The following is a 20,906-nucleotide window of genomic DNA, read 5'->3' on the forward strand; positions in this document are numbered from 1 at the left end:
GATTTTATTTATTAGTATTGGAGCACCCTTGGCCCAAGGTCTCAGACATATGATTTCTTAGCGTTTAGTTAGAAAAAAAGAGGGTTTCACCTTTTTATGGTTCGCTTTCGGAGGGCGCGCACCTCAGCCAAATTTTTTTTGTAGGTTAGAGTACCATTGGCCGAGGAAAATACAAGTTCAAGTTTCCAACTAATCAGAGAAAAGAACAATTTTCTCAATTTTGCAGCCCCAAACGCTCTTCCTTTTCTAACAAAACCCAAGGTCTCATTGACCCAGAGAATAGTCCCTAATATCATATACCGATTTGAAACACAAATTATTACTTGCCTGTGTTTTTCTACTCTGGAACATATCTAAAACCAACGGGTAATTTTGCACACTTTATGGTATTTTATTTTACGTTAGGGTACTTTCGATTTTCCAAAGCATAACAACTCAGCCTTTTGACTTTTCTAGGAATTAAATAAAAAACAAATTTTTGTTTTACTGAAAGTAAGGAGCGGCATTAAAACTTAAAACGAACAAAAATTATTCTGTAGGTTACTTGAAAGGGGCTGTCCTCTCCTTAACGCTTCACTTTTTACGCTAACTTTTTTTTATTGCGTTAAAAAGTAGAGTTATGACAAAGAGTGAAAATTTAGCGTAAAGAGCGAGGTGTTTAGGAGAAGACAGCCTCATTCATATACAGAATAATTTCTGTTTGTTTTAAATATTGATGTCCCTCCTTACTTTCAGTTAAAAAAATAGTTTGTTTTTTTTATTTCTGAACACTTTTCAACTAATGCAGGTTCGAATTTGGCTCGCCGCAAATGAAAAATAAGAAAAAAAAATGCATATTAACTTTGGCAGATTGATTCCGTAAATGAAGAGTTGCCCTTCTTAATACCTTGCTGTTTACGCTAAAGGTGTTAGCAATTTTAAGAAAAGCTTTCTATTCTAACTATACAGCCCTCGTGTTTCAGTAGCTGTTCACAAGAAATTGGAACAAACAGCCAAACTTTAGCAAAAACAGCAATTTTTTGAGGAGGTGACAACCCTTCATATGCAGAAAAATCTCTGTCTGTTTTTAAGGCACTTGGTATTAACCAAGTGACATATAGCAATCGCCAATTCTGTCGGTCTGTCTGTCTGTCGGTCCCGGTTTTGCTACTTTAGGCACTTCCAGGTAAGCTAAGACGATGAAATTTGGCAGGCGTATCAGGGACGGGACCAGCTTAAATTAGAAATAGTCGTTTTCCCAATTTGACCATCTGGGGGGGGAGTGGGGGGCCTGTTAATTCGGAAAAAATAGAAAAAATGAAGTATTTTTAACTTATGAATGGGTCATGGAATCTTAATGAAATTTGATGTTTGAAATGATATTGTGTCTCAGAGCTCTTATTTTAAATCCCGACCGGATCTGATGACATTGGAAGAGTTGGAGGGGGGAAACCTAAAATCTTGGAAAACACTTAGAGTTGAGGGATCAGGATGAAACTTGATGGGAAAAATAAGCACAAGTCCCAGATACATGATAAAAATAATCAGAACGGATCCGCTCTCTTTGGGGTGGTTTGGGGGGGGTGGGGGTAATTATGAAAAATTAGAAAAAATATAGTATTTTTAACTTACGAACGGGTGATCGGATCTGAATGAAATTTGATGTTTAGAAGGATATCGTGTCTTACAGCTCTTATTTTAAATCCCGACCGGATCTGGTGACATTGGGGGGGGAGTTGGGAGGGGGAAACCTAAAACTCGAAAAACACTTAGATCCCTGAAGGGATCTGGATGAAACTTGGTGGAAAAAATGATCACGAGTCCTAGATACATGATTGACATAACCGGAACGGGTCCGCTCTCTTCGGGGTAGTTGGGAGAGGGGTTAATTCTGAAAAATTAGAAAAAATGAGGTATTTTTAACTTACGAACGGGTTATCGGATCTCAATGAAATTTGATATTTAGAAGGATATCGTTTCTCAAAGCTCTTATTTTAAATCCTGATTGGATCTGGTGACGTTGGGGGTAGTTTGGGGTGGGGGAACCAAAATCATGGAAAACGCTTAGATTGGAGGGATCGGGATGAAACTTGGTGGGAAAAATAAGCAGAAGTCTTACATACGTGATTTACATAATTGGAACGGATCCGATCTATGGGGGGGGGGGTAATTCTGAAAAAAAGAAAAAATGACGTATTTTTAACTTACGAAGGAGTGATCGGATCTTCATGAAACTTCATATTTAGAAGGACCTCGTGACTCAGATCTCTTATTTTAAATATCAACCGGATCAAGCGTAATTGCGGGGGGGGGGCAGTTGGGGGGCGGAAATCTTAGAAAATACTTAAAGCGGTGAGGTCAGGATGAAACTGGATGAGAAGAATAAGAACCTGTCTAAGATACGTGACTGACATAACCGGACCAGATCTGCTCTCTTCGGTGGAATTGGAGGGGGGGGGGGTAATTTTAAAAATTGAGGTATTTGTAACTTACGAAAGGGTGACCAGATCTTAATGAAATTTGATATTTAGAAGGATCTTGTGCTTTAAAGTTCTTATTTTAAATTCCGACCAGATCCTGTGACGTTGGGGGGAGTTGGAGGGGGAAACCGGAATTCTTAGAAAACGTGAAAATTGGGGTATTTATATCTTACGAATAGATGATCGGATCTTAATGAAATTTGATTTTTAGAAGGAATTCATTTCTCAGAGCTCTTATTTCAAATCCCGACCAGATCGTTTGACATTGGGGGGAGTACGAAGGGAAAATCTTGGAAAAACATTTGGAGTGTAGGAATCGGGATGAAGCTTGGTGGATAGAATAAACAAATGTCCTTGATACGGGATTGACAGAATCGTACTGGATTCGCTCTCTTTGGGGAGTTGGGGGGAGGGGTTCAGTGATTTGGCGAGTTTGGTGCTTCTGGACGTGCTAGGACGATGAAAATTGATAGGCGTGTCAGGGAGCTGCAAAATTTGACTTGATATAGTCGTTTTCCCAGATTCGACCATCTGGGGGGCTAAAGGGAGAGGAAAAATTAGAAAAAATTAGGTATTTATAACTTACGAGTGGGTGATCGGATCTTAATGAATTTTGATATTTAGAAGGACATCGTGACTCAGAGCTCTTATTTTAAATCCTGACCGGAATTAAGCCTCTTATTTTCCTTTTTAAATCAATCTATTGATTCATAGAATTTTGTTAGAGCTCATACCATATGATCTCTTGGCTCTTAGCTCTTCTCGCCTCGTCACAAGTGCCATATGAGCTCTTAGCTCTTGTTAGTTTTAATGTTGCTCCTTTTTTCCAGTTAAGAAAAAACTTGTTTTTTTTATATTTAGTTTCTGATCGTTTTTCAAATAATGCCGGTAAATCGGGAGCACCCTCCATGAAATATACCCTCGTCACGAAAAAATCCTGCGTGGAAATTTTGTGCAGCGTAAATCCTCCCTCAAATTCCTTCAAGGCAGTTTCATCCTTGTTAAAAAAAAAATTCCTCCCTCCCCGTAAAATTGCTTGCGGACAATTTAGCCTCAAAAATTATTCTTAGCATTCTTTCATTTGAAAACGACTTTAATTTCCATTTATTTTCTCACTCGCCCCGGAAATCCCCCTTCCATAGAATTTTTTTCCTGGAAATTCAAACATGCTAAAAAGAATTTCACATAGGAATTCTGTCAAATCTCCCTTTGAAAGATTTCCCCTGGAAAATTCAACCACCAGAAAACCCACCACCTATAAAAACCCATCACAAGCACTATCTATATATATCTGTCTATATATATAATATATATATATATATATATATATATATATATATATATATATATATATATATATATATATATATATATATATATATACCTAGTACTGGGTCTTGGTACTCGGTACGTGGAAGGCTTCCATACATAAATTCTTATTGTTGCTTGTTTTCTAATCGCAGACAATTTGAGCCTTTTCTTGATGTTTGACGTCACCACATGTTGCAACCACCCTGTGAAAAATCAGAATTTTGTTAAAGTCCTAACTTATTTAGATGATTTTAATGGCAAGTCATTGATGTTCTTTGCTTTCTAACCATGGATTTCATTGTCCATTTTTGTTACACCTATATATATATATATATATATATATATATATATATATATATATATATATATATATATATATATATATATATATATATATATATATATATATATATCGCTGTTGAACAATATCGCTGTTGATATATATATATATATATATATATATATATATATATATATATATATATATATATATATATATATATATATATATATATATATATATTTCGCTGTTGAACAATTATTATTTCAACTTATTTCACTTTTACTCATAAAAATGCCGCATAAGTCGTTTTTTGTTTTTATATAAACGAAAAATAAATGTTATTTGGTTGTAGTTAATTAGATATGATGTTCTGTAAGGATTTTATTTCATATAAACCTATCTCAGTGAATAGTATTACCCACTAATTCTAGAGAATTTTCATTTCATTTTAGTAGTCCTTTTTTTCCTTACTCAGTATCGCAGTCTTCAAAATTTTGATTCATGAAAAAGTTTTTCATGATACTGCAGGAAAAACCCGGTCTTTCATTTTGTAAAGGCTAGTTTTTCTTTTGGACAAGAGAAATAGTCAAAAGCTGTTTCATAAAAATTTTGCGTCGTTTAATCGAGATTGCAATTTTTTTGCTTGATTTGACAATTATTTCTTTGTCTATAAGGATGCAAAAACTATACCATAAAAGAATGAACTCTCTTCTCCAAAACAAAATTACTGTAGTTTTTACTAAGGGACGTGGTTGCCTCATACTAGGTTGCTAGCTACTACTGCAAACCTGGATTTTGGATTTTAGCTCCCCTTCCTTGATAGAAGTTTAAAGTACAGCCATTAAGGAGTGTAAGCAGAAGGGTCCTAATGCCCTTTTTCCCTATCAAAATGTACATTCTTCAAAATTCTCCATACTCTTCACACTACTTCCATTTTTTTTGTAATTTGTTCTAATACCCCCCTGAAAAGTTCCTGTAAATGTTTTCTTAACCATATTGAACTAATAGAAAGTGTAATATGCTGTTTGATATGATGCGCTTATTCGTTCAATTTTTGTATGAAACCGATAAGTTTAATCATATCTGACAGCGTTGTAATGATTATGTTTTTTATACCTTTTTTGTGCTTTTCTTTAAGAAATAAGGTCTTCAGGAGCAAAGAGAATTTTGTTCTTTCCTTCTTCCAGGTTAGCCAAGATATAGCCTATCAAGTTGTTGCAACTTGTGCAACCTTTTACGTACCTCTTGCTGTTATTTTAGTGCTCTACTGGCAAATATTCAAAATTGCACGACTGAGGATTAGGCGAAAAACTGGCGCTCAAAAAATAAAAAAAAAATTTGATTGTGTCCAAATATCTGAGGGACATAGTGACGCACACCCTACTAACGACGCAAACAGTGGAAATAAAGCAGAAATTGTAGAAACTGCTCTAGATACCACTAATCAAAGTGAAAAAGAAACATCAACAGGAAACTTAAAGATTGAAAATGATCATCTTACACAGTCACTAGTGAAAGGTAAGGTATTTTCACTATCACAATTTCTTGGAAATTCCCTCCCAATTGAATAGTATTGAAGAAATGGTAAAGCTTAACATTATCTCGGTAGCCAATAATACTTATTCTCGGTTCAAAGTCGTCCATTTATCTTCGGCTAACCTTGCAAAGAGCAAGTTGTCTGCTTAGGACTGCAAACCGTATTTGAATTTTTTTTTTTTTTTGATGCTAAAACCTTTTAGGAAAAGATTTTAATTCGACAAGTCCCTTTAACTAGGTTTATATAATCCTGCTAACCGTAAATCTAATCGCTTAGAGTGGGAAATTTGCACTTTTTGATTTAGCTGAAAAATTTAATCAGCTGAAGATACTTGTTTACAAATGAGAAAACATAAAATGAGTAAACTCTACTCTATTTCTAAGCCTTTTGACAACTTCTAAGTAAGCTCCATAGTAAGCTCCATAAGTCTAAGTATGCTCCATACTATGGCTTATGGCTTTCCAGGAAACATAGAACTGCTGGCATAAAAGGAAAGTTAAGTCTGAGATGGAATTTCAACTTTTCGGGTGTCAACCTTCAGGAAAATTTGCACCGGTAATTGAGAATTCCCTTCTTAATATAATCTTTTAAAAAGGAAAAAGACTTAAATATCTCCCTCATGTTACCTTGAATGTCAAACATAAAAACAGAATTTAGTACCTGCCTCTAATTTAATTTTCTATAGGCATTTATTGCATGAAACCATTCATTAATAAATGTCTAATAAAAAAAAGCCCTAGTATGTGAAATCACTCATATTGTAGCATTCAAAAAGTAAAAACAATATCTATTTAGGTCTTTTTGGTACTATGAAATTAGCCCATTTTATTTTAATCTCTCTACTATATTTCATGGTCAGGCAGAAATAATATAAATTTACTCCATTTAGGTGTAGTATTGAGAACCCACAGAAATTCTAAAGTGTATGACATGCTTCACATGTGTTCTGGTACTGAGGAAAAAACGCAGTTTCGAAACTGATTGAAAAACCTCAAAAGAAAACTGTTTGTCATGAATGGCTAATAATTCTTATTTGATTTATTTTTATTATAGATATTTCTTTTCTTTTTATATCCTTGTGCTAGCCTGTAATTTACTAAAGTCGTCGTTGTTTTAAATATGATTTTGTTTTCTTATTTTTTTTTATATTCCTTGTTGTTCTTTTCTCTGCTCCGTCCTTTCGTTTGTTTTCGTAGAAGGATTGTCAGTTTATATAAATTAAGTACCAATCAACAAAATAACTATAGGACTTTTTTATGTAGTCTACGACTGTTTCCAGGTATTAGGAGGGAGTTTGAGATGCAGATAGATTGGAAGCTGGTAATTTAACTGCAGCCATCCCCATCCTTATTATTTAGTTATTTTATTATTTTGTTCAAAAGACGGGATAAACTTTAATATTCTCCAAATAAGTAAACAATAAAAGCAAAACAAAAAAATCAATCAATTTAGTGTCTAGCACGGGTCCATAGCCGGGAATTTGGGACGAAAAGGGGCGGGGGCTGGGATACCGCTAGACTAGAAATGACTGAAAGTTCAATAAATAGACATTTTTATAATGTAATGGTATGAGAATTTTGCTAGTGAGTCTCCAGTATTTTATTTGGAGGGGGAAGCAAGAGGAGTCCATATCCAGATAGTCAAGGGGCATGGGCTCTATAATATTTTTTTTCCAAATTATGGTGATGCAACTGCCTCTCTCCCAAACGACACCCCTGTTCAGAGGAGAAGATAAACTAAACTCAAGTCGTTGCAACTTTACGTTGGGGGGAAATTTTGCACCAAAATCACCGAATTTTACAATCGCTTTCACTTTAGTTGTGTCCCATCCATCACCATCACTAATCCTAAGCCATTTTATTTTGATAAATAGATGTTTCAAAATTTGTATACATCCAGCTCCTTTAAAATAGCTCTTTTTGTGTTACAGATTCTTCTTTTGTATATGGAGAAAAAATCAAGAAAACATAGACCCTCTATTTAACTCCCAGAGAGGCTTTGACCCTAGTCTGTTTTCTTTTTCTTTTTTTTCCATCAAAAATAATTATCATGTAGCTTTGCCACTGGGGATTACTCATAGTTTCTCTTCCGCAATCTTCAATTGTATAGGGAATACCAAAGTATGATTATTATTCCCCAAAGAAGTGTCGGAGTATTCCGATAAAGAAGATAGAAATTCTAATCTTTCCTGTGCATGGATGAATTTCTACGAATCTAAGAAAAAGCCTTTTAAACCTGAAAGCTCCTTATGAAAAGGCAGAGATCAGCCATTATAACTGATATCTCACGTTTTCATGTAGAAAAAAGATATTCTAAATAAAACATATCCCTATCAATCAGAAAACAAAATTACTAATGCTTGACTAGTCTGCATGATTAGACATAAAGATGATAATGTCATCTATTGAACCATTCCAGGTGATGTACGGTTATGAAACAGTGACCAATATCAATGACAACCGAGAAAAAAATAACCTAATTTAGATGAAAATGCATATATCCAATTAATTTTGAGTGCTATGTGAACTCCAAATATGCCATAGTCATTAAGTTAAAGTAGCCTGTAAAAACTAGTAACATAAGAAAATTGAAACAATCCTAGGAAAAGGGAAAAGCCTTAACGTTTTTCCTATATGGGTGAGAATTAGAACATCAAACTAGAAATTCCTGACAACTTCTGTACAGAGGCTTAGGTCCTTAAGCTACTACGACTACTAGCAATTCACTGCAGCTCTAAGCTGCCTGAGGCCAGCACAACTTTGCACGTTCGTCCTCCATCCCAATCTTTTCAAAGCCTCTCTCTTTACTCCCTCCCAATAGTTTTACCTTTCCCTTAAATCCTTCCTTCGACATCCCCCTAGCCCTTCCGGGGATTACCTGCTTTTAGTTTGGTTTTAGGCAGCTGGCCGACAAGGATGGCCTTTGGTAATCTTAATCTGTCAGCTTCCATCCGTAAAACATGTCCTTGCCATCTCAACCCTTGTATCATTATGGCCCATGGTTTTAGGATTAAACCACATTTTCCCCTGCAGTTTACTGTTTGAAGTACGATCACTTAATCGGGTACCCAAAACTAGCCATAGACAATCTCCCTGTAAAACATCTAGCAAATTCTCCTCCGTCCTTCGGAGCAACCGAACTCCAGAACCATACTCGGCCATTATCATTACTGCAGTTTCCAATATTATAATCTTCGTTTGAAGACTGATCTTCCTATTTTTTCCTTCAACTTTGAAAGCAATACCCTGGTCTATCCTATTTTCAATAGCTTTACTACACCCGTCAACTTTTCTAATAATACTACCCAGATAAGTGAAGCTGTGCACTTTATCGATTTTCTCGTTACCCAACATCATCTCTTCACCTTTACTTATTCCTGGACAATGAGACGCAGTAGTCTTAGCATTAATTTTCAAAACTATTCTTGCTCCCTGAGCATTCAAAACCTCTAAATATTCATTCTTTTTTCTAACATTTTCATCTCAGCTGCTTTTCATAGCTTTACTGCACCCATCATCTTTACTAATAATACCCAGGTAAGTGAAGCTATCCACTTGATTTATTTTCTCGTCATAAAACATCACCTCTCCATCTTCAATTATTCCTAGACTATTAGACGCAGTAGACTCAACATTAATTTTCAAAACTGTCCTTGTAACCTGAACCTTCCAAGCCTCAAAATATTCATTTTTTCTTCTAACATTTTAATCTCAGATTTTCATCTCGGGTACTTCTAATAGCCTTAGTACTTCTAATTCACTTACCTAGGTAAGTGAAGCTGTCACTTGATTGATTTTCTCGTAGCCCAACACCACTTCATCACCTTCACTTATTCCTAGACTTTGAGAGACCGTGGTCTTAGCATTAATTTTCAAAACTATTCTTGCACCCTGAACTTTCAAAAGCTTCAAATATTCACTCTTTATTCTTACATTTCCATCTCAGATGCTAAAAACCATCAACAAAGTCTAAGTCTAGGGGAGATTTACTTCCTGAATTGATTATGTGTCCACCCATTGCCTTTTTTGTGCTCCTTAGAACACTCTCCATAAAAATGATAAATATAAATGGGGATAGAACACAACCCCGCTTAACTCCTGATCTAATATTAAACCAGCTACTAACCTCATTTCCTACCTTAATCACAGCAATATTATTCTCGTACATACGTCTGATCACTTTAACGTGTTTATCCGGTATACTATACCGTACAAGATTTATATGCTATATCTGGTAGACCACAACAAAATAAGAATAGAATTGGTCTACAGAAAATAAACAAATTATTCATTAAGCTCTCACTAGTCTTTTACTGGCTAGGATATCAAAAAATTTTACGATGCAGTTTCAACTATGTAATAAACTTAAGAAAGCTATGTTTTCAGTGAAGCGGTGGTTTTTCAGAACTTAAAAAATATAGGGAGATATTATGAGCCAGTTTGTTAGAAGCGGCCTTTCAGTAATATGTTGCATAAATCCCAAAACTGTAATTTTTCATCGTTTTAAGTTTCCAAATTGCTCTCCAATTTCATCAGAAATAACTTTTTTTAATTTTCTTTTGCATTTTTCAAGTTTCAAAATATTGAGGATAAACCTTAAAAAAACCTTTTTCCAATTTAGGCAAGACAAACTAAAGAAATTTACTTTAGTTTTTGATAGGCAGTACAGTAGCTCTGGCTAAATCAGGAGTGATGTGGGTACGATGTATTATTATTATTATTATTATTATTATTATTATTATTATTATTATTATTATTATTATTATTTTATAGAGAGAGAGAGAGAGATGGGGGGGGGGTTATTATTAACTACAAGAGAATGCAAAATACAATTCAAAATTGAATTACAATACACTTATTACAATACACATAATTTGTCTGGAAAGGCTCCATGGCCAGGAATACAAGGGGGATAAAAAAAATACAAGCAACAACTACAATATAAGCAATACATATAAGGGAGATACAATATAAGCAACAACTATAAAAAAATGAAAAAAAAGAAAAAAAACGTAGAGAATATACCAGAGGCCTGGTAGTCAGGCGCAGAGAAGACAACCACACACCATGAACAGAACACAGGGGACATCAACTCCTCGGAGGAAAAAAATGTTATTCTATTTTATTCTTTATTAAGTGATTCTTAAGAAGCCTTTTAAAAGTCTTAAACAAGTGGCATCTTTGTCCTGAGGAAGGAAGTGAATTTCAGACCTGTTGAAAAGCAATGAGGGGATTGAAATATGATCGAATAGTAGGGGTAGCCGAAATGTAGATATCATTCGAAGAATGAACGCTATATGGAGCTAAGTTCAAAATAAACATAGGAGTTTTTGGAGAGATTTTGGAAGATTGCCGTGAAGCTGATGAAAGGCAAAAGAAGCACAAGAAATAATGTAAATTAACCGTGGACTTAAGAGCGGTGTTGGTGAGGAACGGTTGGTGTCCATAAACAGATGCCGTTCTTTTTATACATGACAGAAATTGACCGCAGCGTAGACAGAAAAGTAGACATCCATACAATGGGGCAAAAAGAAACATGTGACTGGACAAGACAGAAAAAAAGAAGTTTCAGAATAGATCCAGGAAATGTGTGTCTAAGTTTTCGAATGATACACAAACTCTGTGAGACCTTAATCCTAATCATGGCTATATGGTTTCTAAAGGAATTTTCTCATCAAGTAGGATACCAAGAAACCAGACCATCCGATTCTCTGGTCTACACAAGGAGCCCTGTGACACCTGAAGGTGTGTAAGCTGAGAGAAAGCTATACCAATTCGAGAAAAAATTGAAAAATTTGACTTACCAACATTCAAGACCAAGTAATTCGCATTAAACCATGAAATAACTTTCTCGAATAATGCCACAAGATTAGAATTGATATCACATTCCATCTTTCCAATGGTCCCAAGAGTGGTATTATCAGCAAAAGCAACAAGAAAATCTTCATTGGAATTAGTATTGGAACACGACCGAGCATCAGGATGACACAGCTTGCAGCACGCCAGAGGCCTGGTGTTTTTTACCAGCGAAATCAGATCATTAAAATAAATCAGAAATAAAATGGGACCAAAAATAGATCCCTGAGGGACGCCATAATATACTTCAGAAGGGGTCCGGAAAAGCGGATCAATTGAAATAAGACTACCAGAAAGATATGGAACACTTTTTCTAAGAAAAAGTGTTTGATTTTATACCAATATGCGATAGTTTACAAAGAAGAATCCGATGAATCAAGGAAACAAAAGATTTACGAACATCCAAAAATAAAGCTGCCTTTATTTCTGGATATGACCAGAATCTATTGCCAAATGAATAAATTCGAGAAAGCTGCGCAAGCCTGCTCCGTAGAGTGACTCGCTCGGGGTCCAAACTGGAAGTCATGCAACAATTCTTTTGCATCCAGAAAACAAAAAATCCTGGATACCATAGCCTTCTCAAAAATTTTGCTGAAAACAGATAACAGAGAAATTGGCCTATGATTAGCAGGATCACTCCGAGAAGCACCTTTGTACAGCACTATAACCTTAGCTTGCTTGAGAGATTCATGGAAAATTCCTTTCTCGAAAGACAGATTGACAAGCTTGGTCAATGGTGACAGAATAGCAGGCAGAATGGCACGGATAACCCTCATAAGAATTCTGCATGGTCCTGAAGAGGATGATCCTTTAAGAGCATTCACGATACGAGCTACATCAAATTCAGAAACAGAACTCGAGATCATCGACTTTATACATGAGGGTCCAAGATAGGCTCTAAAATCGCAACGAGAAGATGCAGAGCTTGCGGAGGAAGCAGTTGCCTTCTCCATATTAGCAACATAAGAAGTAAGCTCTAGCTGAATATCTGCATCTCCTTGGAGGGTTTTACCATCAAGTATCAGCATTGATGGAACTGAAGGCAGAGGAGGAGTAGGTCTAAGAACTAAATTAATTAAATACCATGTCTTCCTAACATCCTTCCCACATTCAGAAAATTTCCTATGCTAATACTGAGACTTTGCCTTCCGAAACAGAGAATTAAATGTACTCCTATAGGCCTTGAATTTTTTGAGATGAGCTACAGGTGATGAAGCCTTGTAAAGCTTCCTCAAATAAATTTTCCTTTCCCAACTTTTACGGAGACCTGAAGTCATCCATGATTCAGTGGTGCTATCCTTTTCAAAGTATGGGGCGCTGGACCCTTATTACAAATTTCCAGGATTCCTTCTTTTACTGAATCATAAAATGAATCAAAAGAGCGGTTAAAATTTGAATCAGAAACCAAACTATCCCATGGTAGATCAGCCAGACGAGAATTAAGTAGACCTAGCTCAGTATCACCATAACAGAAAAATGGGAGATTAGATGGTGATGCTATACGCTGCACTTGATCAGCACTATTATATCGGGAAATAGTGGGAAAATGGTCAGAAATATCACTAACCAGCACCAAATTATCTAACACATCTAGTGACGGAAAAATATTATCAACAAGAGACACATGCCTGTCAGTAACTCGGGTTGGCATGCAGACTGAAGGTAGAGTACCCGAAGAGAGCATAGTCGACAAAAAATCAATAGCTGAAGCAGAATTCTGATCCAGCAGTTAGAGGTTAAAATCACCCGTAAGGATTAGTTCATAGGGATGTTTTTGGACTGAGTTCAAAACTTCTTCAAGAATTTTCATAAACGAAGGAATAGACCCACTGGGGAGGGACCAGGGAACTTCGTATAGAAAGAATGTTCGTGAAAAATTAGAAAGAGGCTTCTTTCATTGGAAATGGAAATGGCTAGCACCCTTCTTTATTGTCAAAAGCAATTGGAGGGCAGCAAACCCCTTCCCCTTATGGCCATCATTTCCCCAAAGACATCCAAACAAAATTTCGAGGCAGCAATTTTGTTCAGCGTAGTTGTAAGTCTGGAAATTATGTCTTTAAGGATAACCAAGTCCCCACGGCCCTCAGTACAAAGGTTGTAAGTTATGCCCTTGGGGTATATTAGGCTTTTATAGAAATCCTAAGTAATCAGGTAATCATAAGTTCTAGTGCCTATTTTAAGAGTCAAAGTGATCGGAAGGCAAATACCCCCTTCCCAAACACATCGTATTTTCCCAGAATGCCTCGTATTTGCCCCAAATATTTTTTTCTCGTTTTGATTTTCAAATTGGTTCTTCACTTTCATCAGAAACCTTTTTTGCATTTTTCAGGTTTTAAAACATTAACAATAAACCTTAAGAAAGCCTTTTTCCAATTGAGGGGAAAAAACTAAAGAAGTCAACTTGAGTTTTTAATAGGCAGTGCAGTATCGTTGGCTAAGTAAAGAGCCATGTGATCAAGATGTATTATTATTATTGTAGTTTTTGGTTTTTTGCTGTTTTTTTAGACGAGGGAACTTTGTATAGAAAGAGTTGTCGTAGAAACTTTGAAAAGGACTTATTCGATTGGAAATTGAAAGGGCTAGTGCCATTTTAATAGTCGAAAGTGATTGGAGGGCAACGAGCCCCCCGGGCCCAAAATTTTCCCAAATACACTCAATCAAAATTTTAAAATTATGTCTTTAAGAATGACAACCCTCCCTCCCCTCCCACAGCCCTCAGGGCAAAGGATGCAAATATGCCCCGAGGATCTATAAGGTTTATATAGAAATGATGATCGTATTTACTTTGGAGCGGGCTCAAGGAATTGGAAATAATAAGTTTTAGTACCCTTTTAAGGAATCAAAGTGATCAGAGTGGAGTGCATCTCCCCCTACCCCGCGTTCTACTTTCGCCAAATGCATCCGATATGATAAAAACCACACGACCAATTCTGTCCAAGGCCTTATTCTGTCCAAGGTTTGATCATGGTAATGAAGCTAAAAAGGAATTGTGGACCGAATTCCAATAAAAACTAATACCAATTTAGTTTTCAAAACTTTTTTAAAAGTAGCAAAAAAATAAAAAAAAAAGCAAATGCCAATCAATTGGCAGCACACCACCGATAATTTTTCGGCCTAGCACCGCAAAAAAAAAATATCGACAAACTATTTGCAAAAGTAAACAAACCCCTGTTACGTAACAACCAAAGAAACCCTGAAGTAAACAAAACCTATTACGTAACAAGCACCTACATCTAGAAGCAAACAAACCCTATTACGTAATTTACAGGTGTACTATACCGTTAAAGGTGTGTTATAGTATTGCGTAAGACCCATGTGCTCCTAATAAGGTCTTGAGGGATTGGTAAATCCAATCGTATACTCCTTTTATGTCGGTTTAAATCCAAAGGGCCCCAACTACTACTTCAACCAACTTTATCTTTTTAAGAAGCCTATAGTTGTTGGTTTCGGTTTTGAAATGATGGAAGATTAACTAACAAACAGGGGCGTAGATTTCTATATAAACAGTGAAACAGCACACGCGGGATTTAAGTGAAGCTCAACAATCTCAGAAGCCCGGTGTTTTAACAGCAAGCGGCTTACTTGGTAGCAGCATGGAATTGTTCTCAACTACATTTTCACAAAACAAAAATTCTCATCTGGAGATCGTCACACATTACCTCCTTGTTGAGCATACATCACTCTACATCAATGGGATTAAAGCCCATAAAGAATTTGTTTACTTTTTAAGACAGTTTTAATTTAAATTTTATTTTGTACACTGAATAAATCATTCAGTTTTTATCCTTATCACAATAAGATTTACAGCTTAAATAATACTTTTGTATTACCCAAGATCTACAAGAATGTCGAACCTACAGGACAAATTTGCCAAATTTTGGGGTGGGATCTATCTCCTTTATCCCCCCTGGGTTCACTTCTGGTAGGGCCTGCATATTTTTATTCTGTAAAAAGTATGGGTTTTATACAGTGTGGTTATAAAATAGAAAATGAGAATTATAAGACTAGTGACAATCAATTGTTTTTAACTGTGCTTCCTTTTATTATAAATTAATACCATTTTCCAAAGCAGCCACTCTATATTTTTGTGACGGTTTACAAAGTTTTGAAGTTACTATTGGGGAAAATATTATTCCTACTATTAAAATTTTGTCATTGTCAAATGCTAAAAAGAAGAATTCAACTTTACTTAAGAGTGTTAACTTTTTAACAGTCTAACAAGCGCTTCTTGGGGATTATAAACTACTAACGCTATAAACAGGGTGGAATATTTGGTAAATTTTTGATAATATTCCAAATATTCAAAAAAGTCTGTTAATATAGTAAAAGCATTTTTGTTATAGAAGAAATAAAAAGTAATCAAAAAATGAATTTTATTTCCTTTCCTTTGTGTCCTAATTTTATCACAAAAAACTAATATAAAAATTAGAAAAATAAATTAAATTTGCTTTCAGACCCAAAATGACAATAAAATCTCTAGTAAATTCAGGCAAGATTTAATTTTAAAAAAAACAAAAAAATAAACAGATCAAGTTTTGTATATTGAATACTTTGTTCCAATGGAAACTTTTATGACGGGAGAACCTTACAAAATGATTGATAGAATATTTGACGAAACAAAAATAGTTGATAATTATGTTGAACTGTTACAATGTTTTACAGAAAAATAATAAAAAACATTATGTATAAGAGATTTTGTTTGAATAGAAACGAAGGGGAATATCAATTAAATCCATTTATAACAGTTTAAAAATAAAACAGGCTATAACTATGTAAACTTCTAATAGTAAAAAAGATCAAAAGTTTTGCATATTCATATACGTTTGGATTTAAAAGTTAAGATAAAATAAATTCTGTAATGAGCGAATATTATTTAATATTGTCAAACAATTGCTTCTGTAGTTTGTTTTTATTAGTTTAACCTAGGGCATACGCAATATTTTTAAATAAAAAGATTGTCCCCTACCAGGTGATTAATAAATAAATACACGTACAACTGTCTATTTCAGGTATCCTGGCTTGTGCTTGGTTACGTGATTGTAATTTGTTCAAATCTGAGATTCCATTCGGTTTTTTTTTTTTTTTGTATATAAAGTTTAAGAAATGGTGTTTGTATATTTTCTTTTTGGTTTTTTATGTTTTGTTTAATTTACTCCTTTTTATATATATTTTTCCCCGTTGATAAAGGCATCCGAATGTTAGGACTTCTATTATTAAAATCAGGAGTTTTATTATTAAAAGTACTAGAAATTGTTTTTGTTTTTCAACGTCTTAAGGAATTTAACCGTCAACACTGAACTTTCGTTTCAGTTGTATTTTTAAATTGCGTTAATTTATTGGGTAGATTAAGGAAAGGAAGCTTTTATCACTATGCAAAGGAAGAAACTTTCTGTGCAAAGTATCCAGTCCCAATTAGTCCCCGAAGCCGTGCTGAAAGATAACGGTGTGCCGCCGAAAATCTTTTAGCACGCTGCTGTCGAAAATGCTTCAGCGCACCAACCCCGCAGCCAATGCGGCTGGTGTTGGCACGCCACCGGAAATATAAAGCGCCCTGTTACTTTCTGAGATTATTCAGGGATAAATATAATCCAAATTTCTACTATTTAATAGTACATGCAAAATTTTTGGATCCCCTCAAAATATTTTTGAATCTACTCGTCAACTATGGACTTTGGATTATCATTCACTTGTTTTTGTCCCATTCGCTATAATGTAATATTTTCTAATTAAAATGAGTTTCGACTAGCCATGATATTCCGCGAATACTTTACTATAAATTCTTTATTATAAGTAAAAAAAGGCAGCTGTTCTATAAAAGCCTTAAAGAAAAGTGGGAAAATTTTATAAGTATATAGGAATAAGCATATAAGAAGAGAATTCTTGTTCAACAGGGAAAAGATTCTAGTGCTGGAGACTGACATAAGGTACTTTATCGCATGTCCTGTGAACCGAAATCGTTCAATTAATACTCCAGGTCCCTCCACTTCAACTTCTGGTGAGCATTTTAGTGTAGTATAAATTACTTTGTACAAAGAGGAGAAGGCCCTCAAAAAGCTGAAGAGGAGACTGTAAACTCTGGTATTTTCAGTGGATCAGCTACCCCAATTAATGGTATGAATATGGCTAGTGGGTTTTTTTAGATAGCAGCAAGTCCAAATCTTCTCATAATCATACATAAAAAACGGAGACTATTCGATCAGACAATGCATCAGAGCGATCATGCAGAGCGGAATCAAAATGATGATGTGATCCCTCTAAAAATAAATCATAAATAGATTTATGTCTAGACTTGGTAGCCCATGCCATGAGATCAAAAGATCTTGTCCTAGTTGATGCAATCAATCCAATCATTGCCCTCTGGAAAAGATATTCTACTCAGCTGCCATAGATTGCGGCTTCGGTAAGAAAAGTTCTATCGTTGCCGGCAACAAGTGCCGCAGCAGAGAGGGTTTTCAGTGGTGCAGGACTAATGGTTACTGCTAACATATCTAGACTGGCTCCATACCGTGTAAACAAGCTTATGTTTATAAATGATAACTACAAGCTTGTCAAAGCTTTAAACGAAAGTGCTGGAGTTTATTTAACCGAAGGTCTAACTATCAATAATGTTGATTAAAACAATGTTTTTGATAAGTTAAGACTGATATCTCGGCCTTATTCTGTCCAAGGTTTGATCATGGTAATGAAGCTAAAAAGGAATTGTGGGCCGAATTCCAATAAAAACTAATACCAATTTAGTTTTCAAAACTTTTTTAAAAGTAGCAAAAAAATAAAAAAAAAAAAGCAAATGCCAATCAATTGACAGCACACCACCGATAATTTTTCGGCCTAGCACCGCAAAAAAAAATATCGACAAACTATTACCACGTAATTATGGTTACTAACGCTGGCTAGTATTATTAGTAAACCGTAATTGCCAGCATTTTACCCATGGCATTAATACACAGAAAAACCAAAGGAACAAAAAACAGACTAAAGTCTTATTAAAGAACGAAGTTTTGCAAAAAAGTAAAGACCAGTATAAAACTAGTATAAATAACTGAAAAAAGAAACAGAATTCTAACAATGAGTTCAGCTGTCCCCGTACCTTTGACCGAAATGAAAAGCCATTTAAACAACAACAAACTCCTTGCAAAATGAGGATAAACATTTGAATTGATGTCCTTGAGATACACCCTCAAAAAACCATAACCTTGAACAAATGTGGGGCAGGACCATGCCTGAATAAGTGTCATGGATGATCCAATCAAGAATTATGAGCTTTTATACCTCCCCAGGTATTACTACTCTTTTGTTTACTTTTAAAAACCGGAATCACCCACTCGCAGTCTTTCTGATGCGTAATAAACTCCTTGCATAATGAGATAAAACATTTGAACGGAAAACAGACTAAAGTCTTATTAAAGAACGAGCTTTTTCAAAAAGGTAAAGACCAGTATAAAACGAGTATAAATAACTGAAAAAGGAAATAGAATTCTTACAATGAGTTCAGCTGTCCCCGTACCTTTGACCGAAATAAAAAGCCATTTAAACAACAACAAACTCCTTGCAAAATGAGGATAAACATATGAATTGATGTCCTTGAGATACACCCTCAAAAAACCATAACCTTGAACAAATATGGGGCAGGACCATGCCTGAATAAGTGTCATGGATGATCCAATCAAGGATTATGAGCTTTTATACCTCCCCAGGTATTACTACTCTTTTGTTTACTTTTAAAAACCGGAATCACCCACTCGCAGTCTTTCTGATGCGTAATAAACTCCTTGCATAATGAGATAAAACATTTGAACGGAAAACAGACTAAAGTCTTATTAAAGAACGAAATTTTTCAAAAAGGTAAAGACCAGTATAAAACGAGTATAAACGACTGAAAAAGGAAATAGAATTCTTACAATGAGTTCAGCTGTCCCCGTACCTTTTACCGAAATAAAAAGCCATTTAAACAACAATAAACTCCTTGCAAAATGAGGATAAACATTTGAATTGATGTCCTTGAGATACACCCTCAAAAAACCATAACCTTGAACAAATATGGGGCAGGACCATGCCCGAATAAGTATCATGGTTGATCAAATCAAGAATTATGAGCTCTTATACCTCCCCAGGTATTAATACTCTTTTGTTTACTTTTACAAACCGGAATCACCCACTCGCAGTCGCTCTGATGCGTATTAAACTTCTTGCATAATGAGAACATTTGAACGGATGACCTTGGGATTTTCCGCCCAAATAACCAAGACATTGAGCTACTTCTGGGAAAATACTTTCACTGCTGGGTTATCAGTATCTTAGAATTAGAAGAACCTATTGGGTTTCTATAAAAATAACCCTTGAGGCGAACATCATTCATTTTCAATTCTGAAGTTTGTTTCCTTAGATTTTACTAACAGAGATTCCCCACTATACTATTCTTATTTCTTACGATTGGAAGAACTAATAAGAATTCCTTCTGAAAGTAACCCTTTGAGGCAAACAGCTTTTAAATAATAAAAAAACAAGTTTTTTGAAATGGAATTAAGGAGCAACATTAAAACTTAAAAAGAACAGAAATTACTACGTATATGACGGGGTTTGCCCCCTCGTCAAACCTTGCTCTTTACGGTAAAGTTCTAATTTTGTTCCAATTCTTGAAAAATCACCCTGAATCACAAAGCCCGTTTAATTATAATAAATATTTCTTTTGAAATTACTAAAAAAAAACTATAGCGCGAAGAGCGATATATTGACGAGGCGGTGAGCCCGCTCATATATGTAATCATTTTCAGAAAATACACACCTACAAAAGGCTAAGAAGCTTCGCAGAGTAAGCATCAAAATAACAAACTAAACATCCCAATTCATGAGTCTCAGACAACATTGATACGAAAACCTAAAAAATCTAGCCGAGAAAAGTCATAATTAGCTAGCTAAAGATTCCAAATCATAAGTTTAAGACAAGTTAAACTACAGAAAACCGAACCAAACATCCCTATTTATAATATCCAGACGAACTACACCTACGAAAGGCTAAGAAATCCGAATGAGAAAAATTTGAATATCCAACTTAACATCCCAAATCAGAAGCCTGAGAAGACACACCTACGAAAGCCTAGGAAACCTAGCACAAAAAGGTTCATAATAGCAAACTGAACACCCTAAATCATAAGTTTCAGACAACACACGCCCACGAGGGGCTAATAAACCTAGCATAGAGAGCAACAAAACAGCAAACTAGACATCCATAATCATAAGTTTTTGACAACGCACAGACGAAAGTCCAAATTAACAAATTAATGATTCCAAGTCATATGCATCCAACAAGTTAAACCACAAAACAACAAACTAAACATCCCAAATCGTAAGTTTTAGACAGGAAACGCATTTGGAAATCTAAACAATCTTGCTGAGAAAAGTCCCAATTTCAAACTAAACACCCAAATGAATAGTTCCTGATAGTATATACCTACGAAAGGCTA

The 20,906-nt window shown here is 35.1% G+C and overlaps 1 protein-coding gene across 2 annotated transcripts in view; it reads left to right on the top strand.

Annotated features, from left to right (window-relative positions):
* Nucleotides 1–20,906, top strand: part of LOC136027228 (5-hydroxytryptamine receptor 2A-like) — a 167,072-nt gene that overhangs the window by 142,944 nt on the left and 3,222 nt on the right. For both annotated transcript variants that reach the window (XM_065704284.1, XM_065704283.1), the window contains exon 5: nt 5,241–5,571. In XM_065704284.1, the coding sequence (XP_065560356.1) occupies nt 5,241–5,571 (331 nt within the window). The remainder of the gene's footprint in view (nt 1–5,240; nt 5,572–20,906) is intronic.

This window comes from Artemia franciscana, chromosome 5 (genome assembly GCF_032884065.1).
Source record: "Artemia franciscana chromosome 5, ASM3288406v1, whole genome shotgun sequence".
NCBI classification, from domain to species: Eukaryota; Metazoa; Arthropoda; class Branchiopoda; order Anostraca; family Artemiidae; genus Artemia; species Artemia franciscana.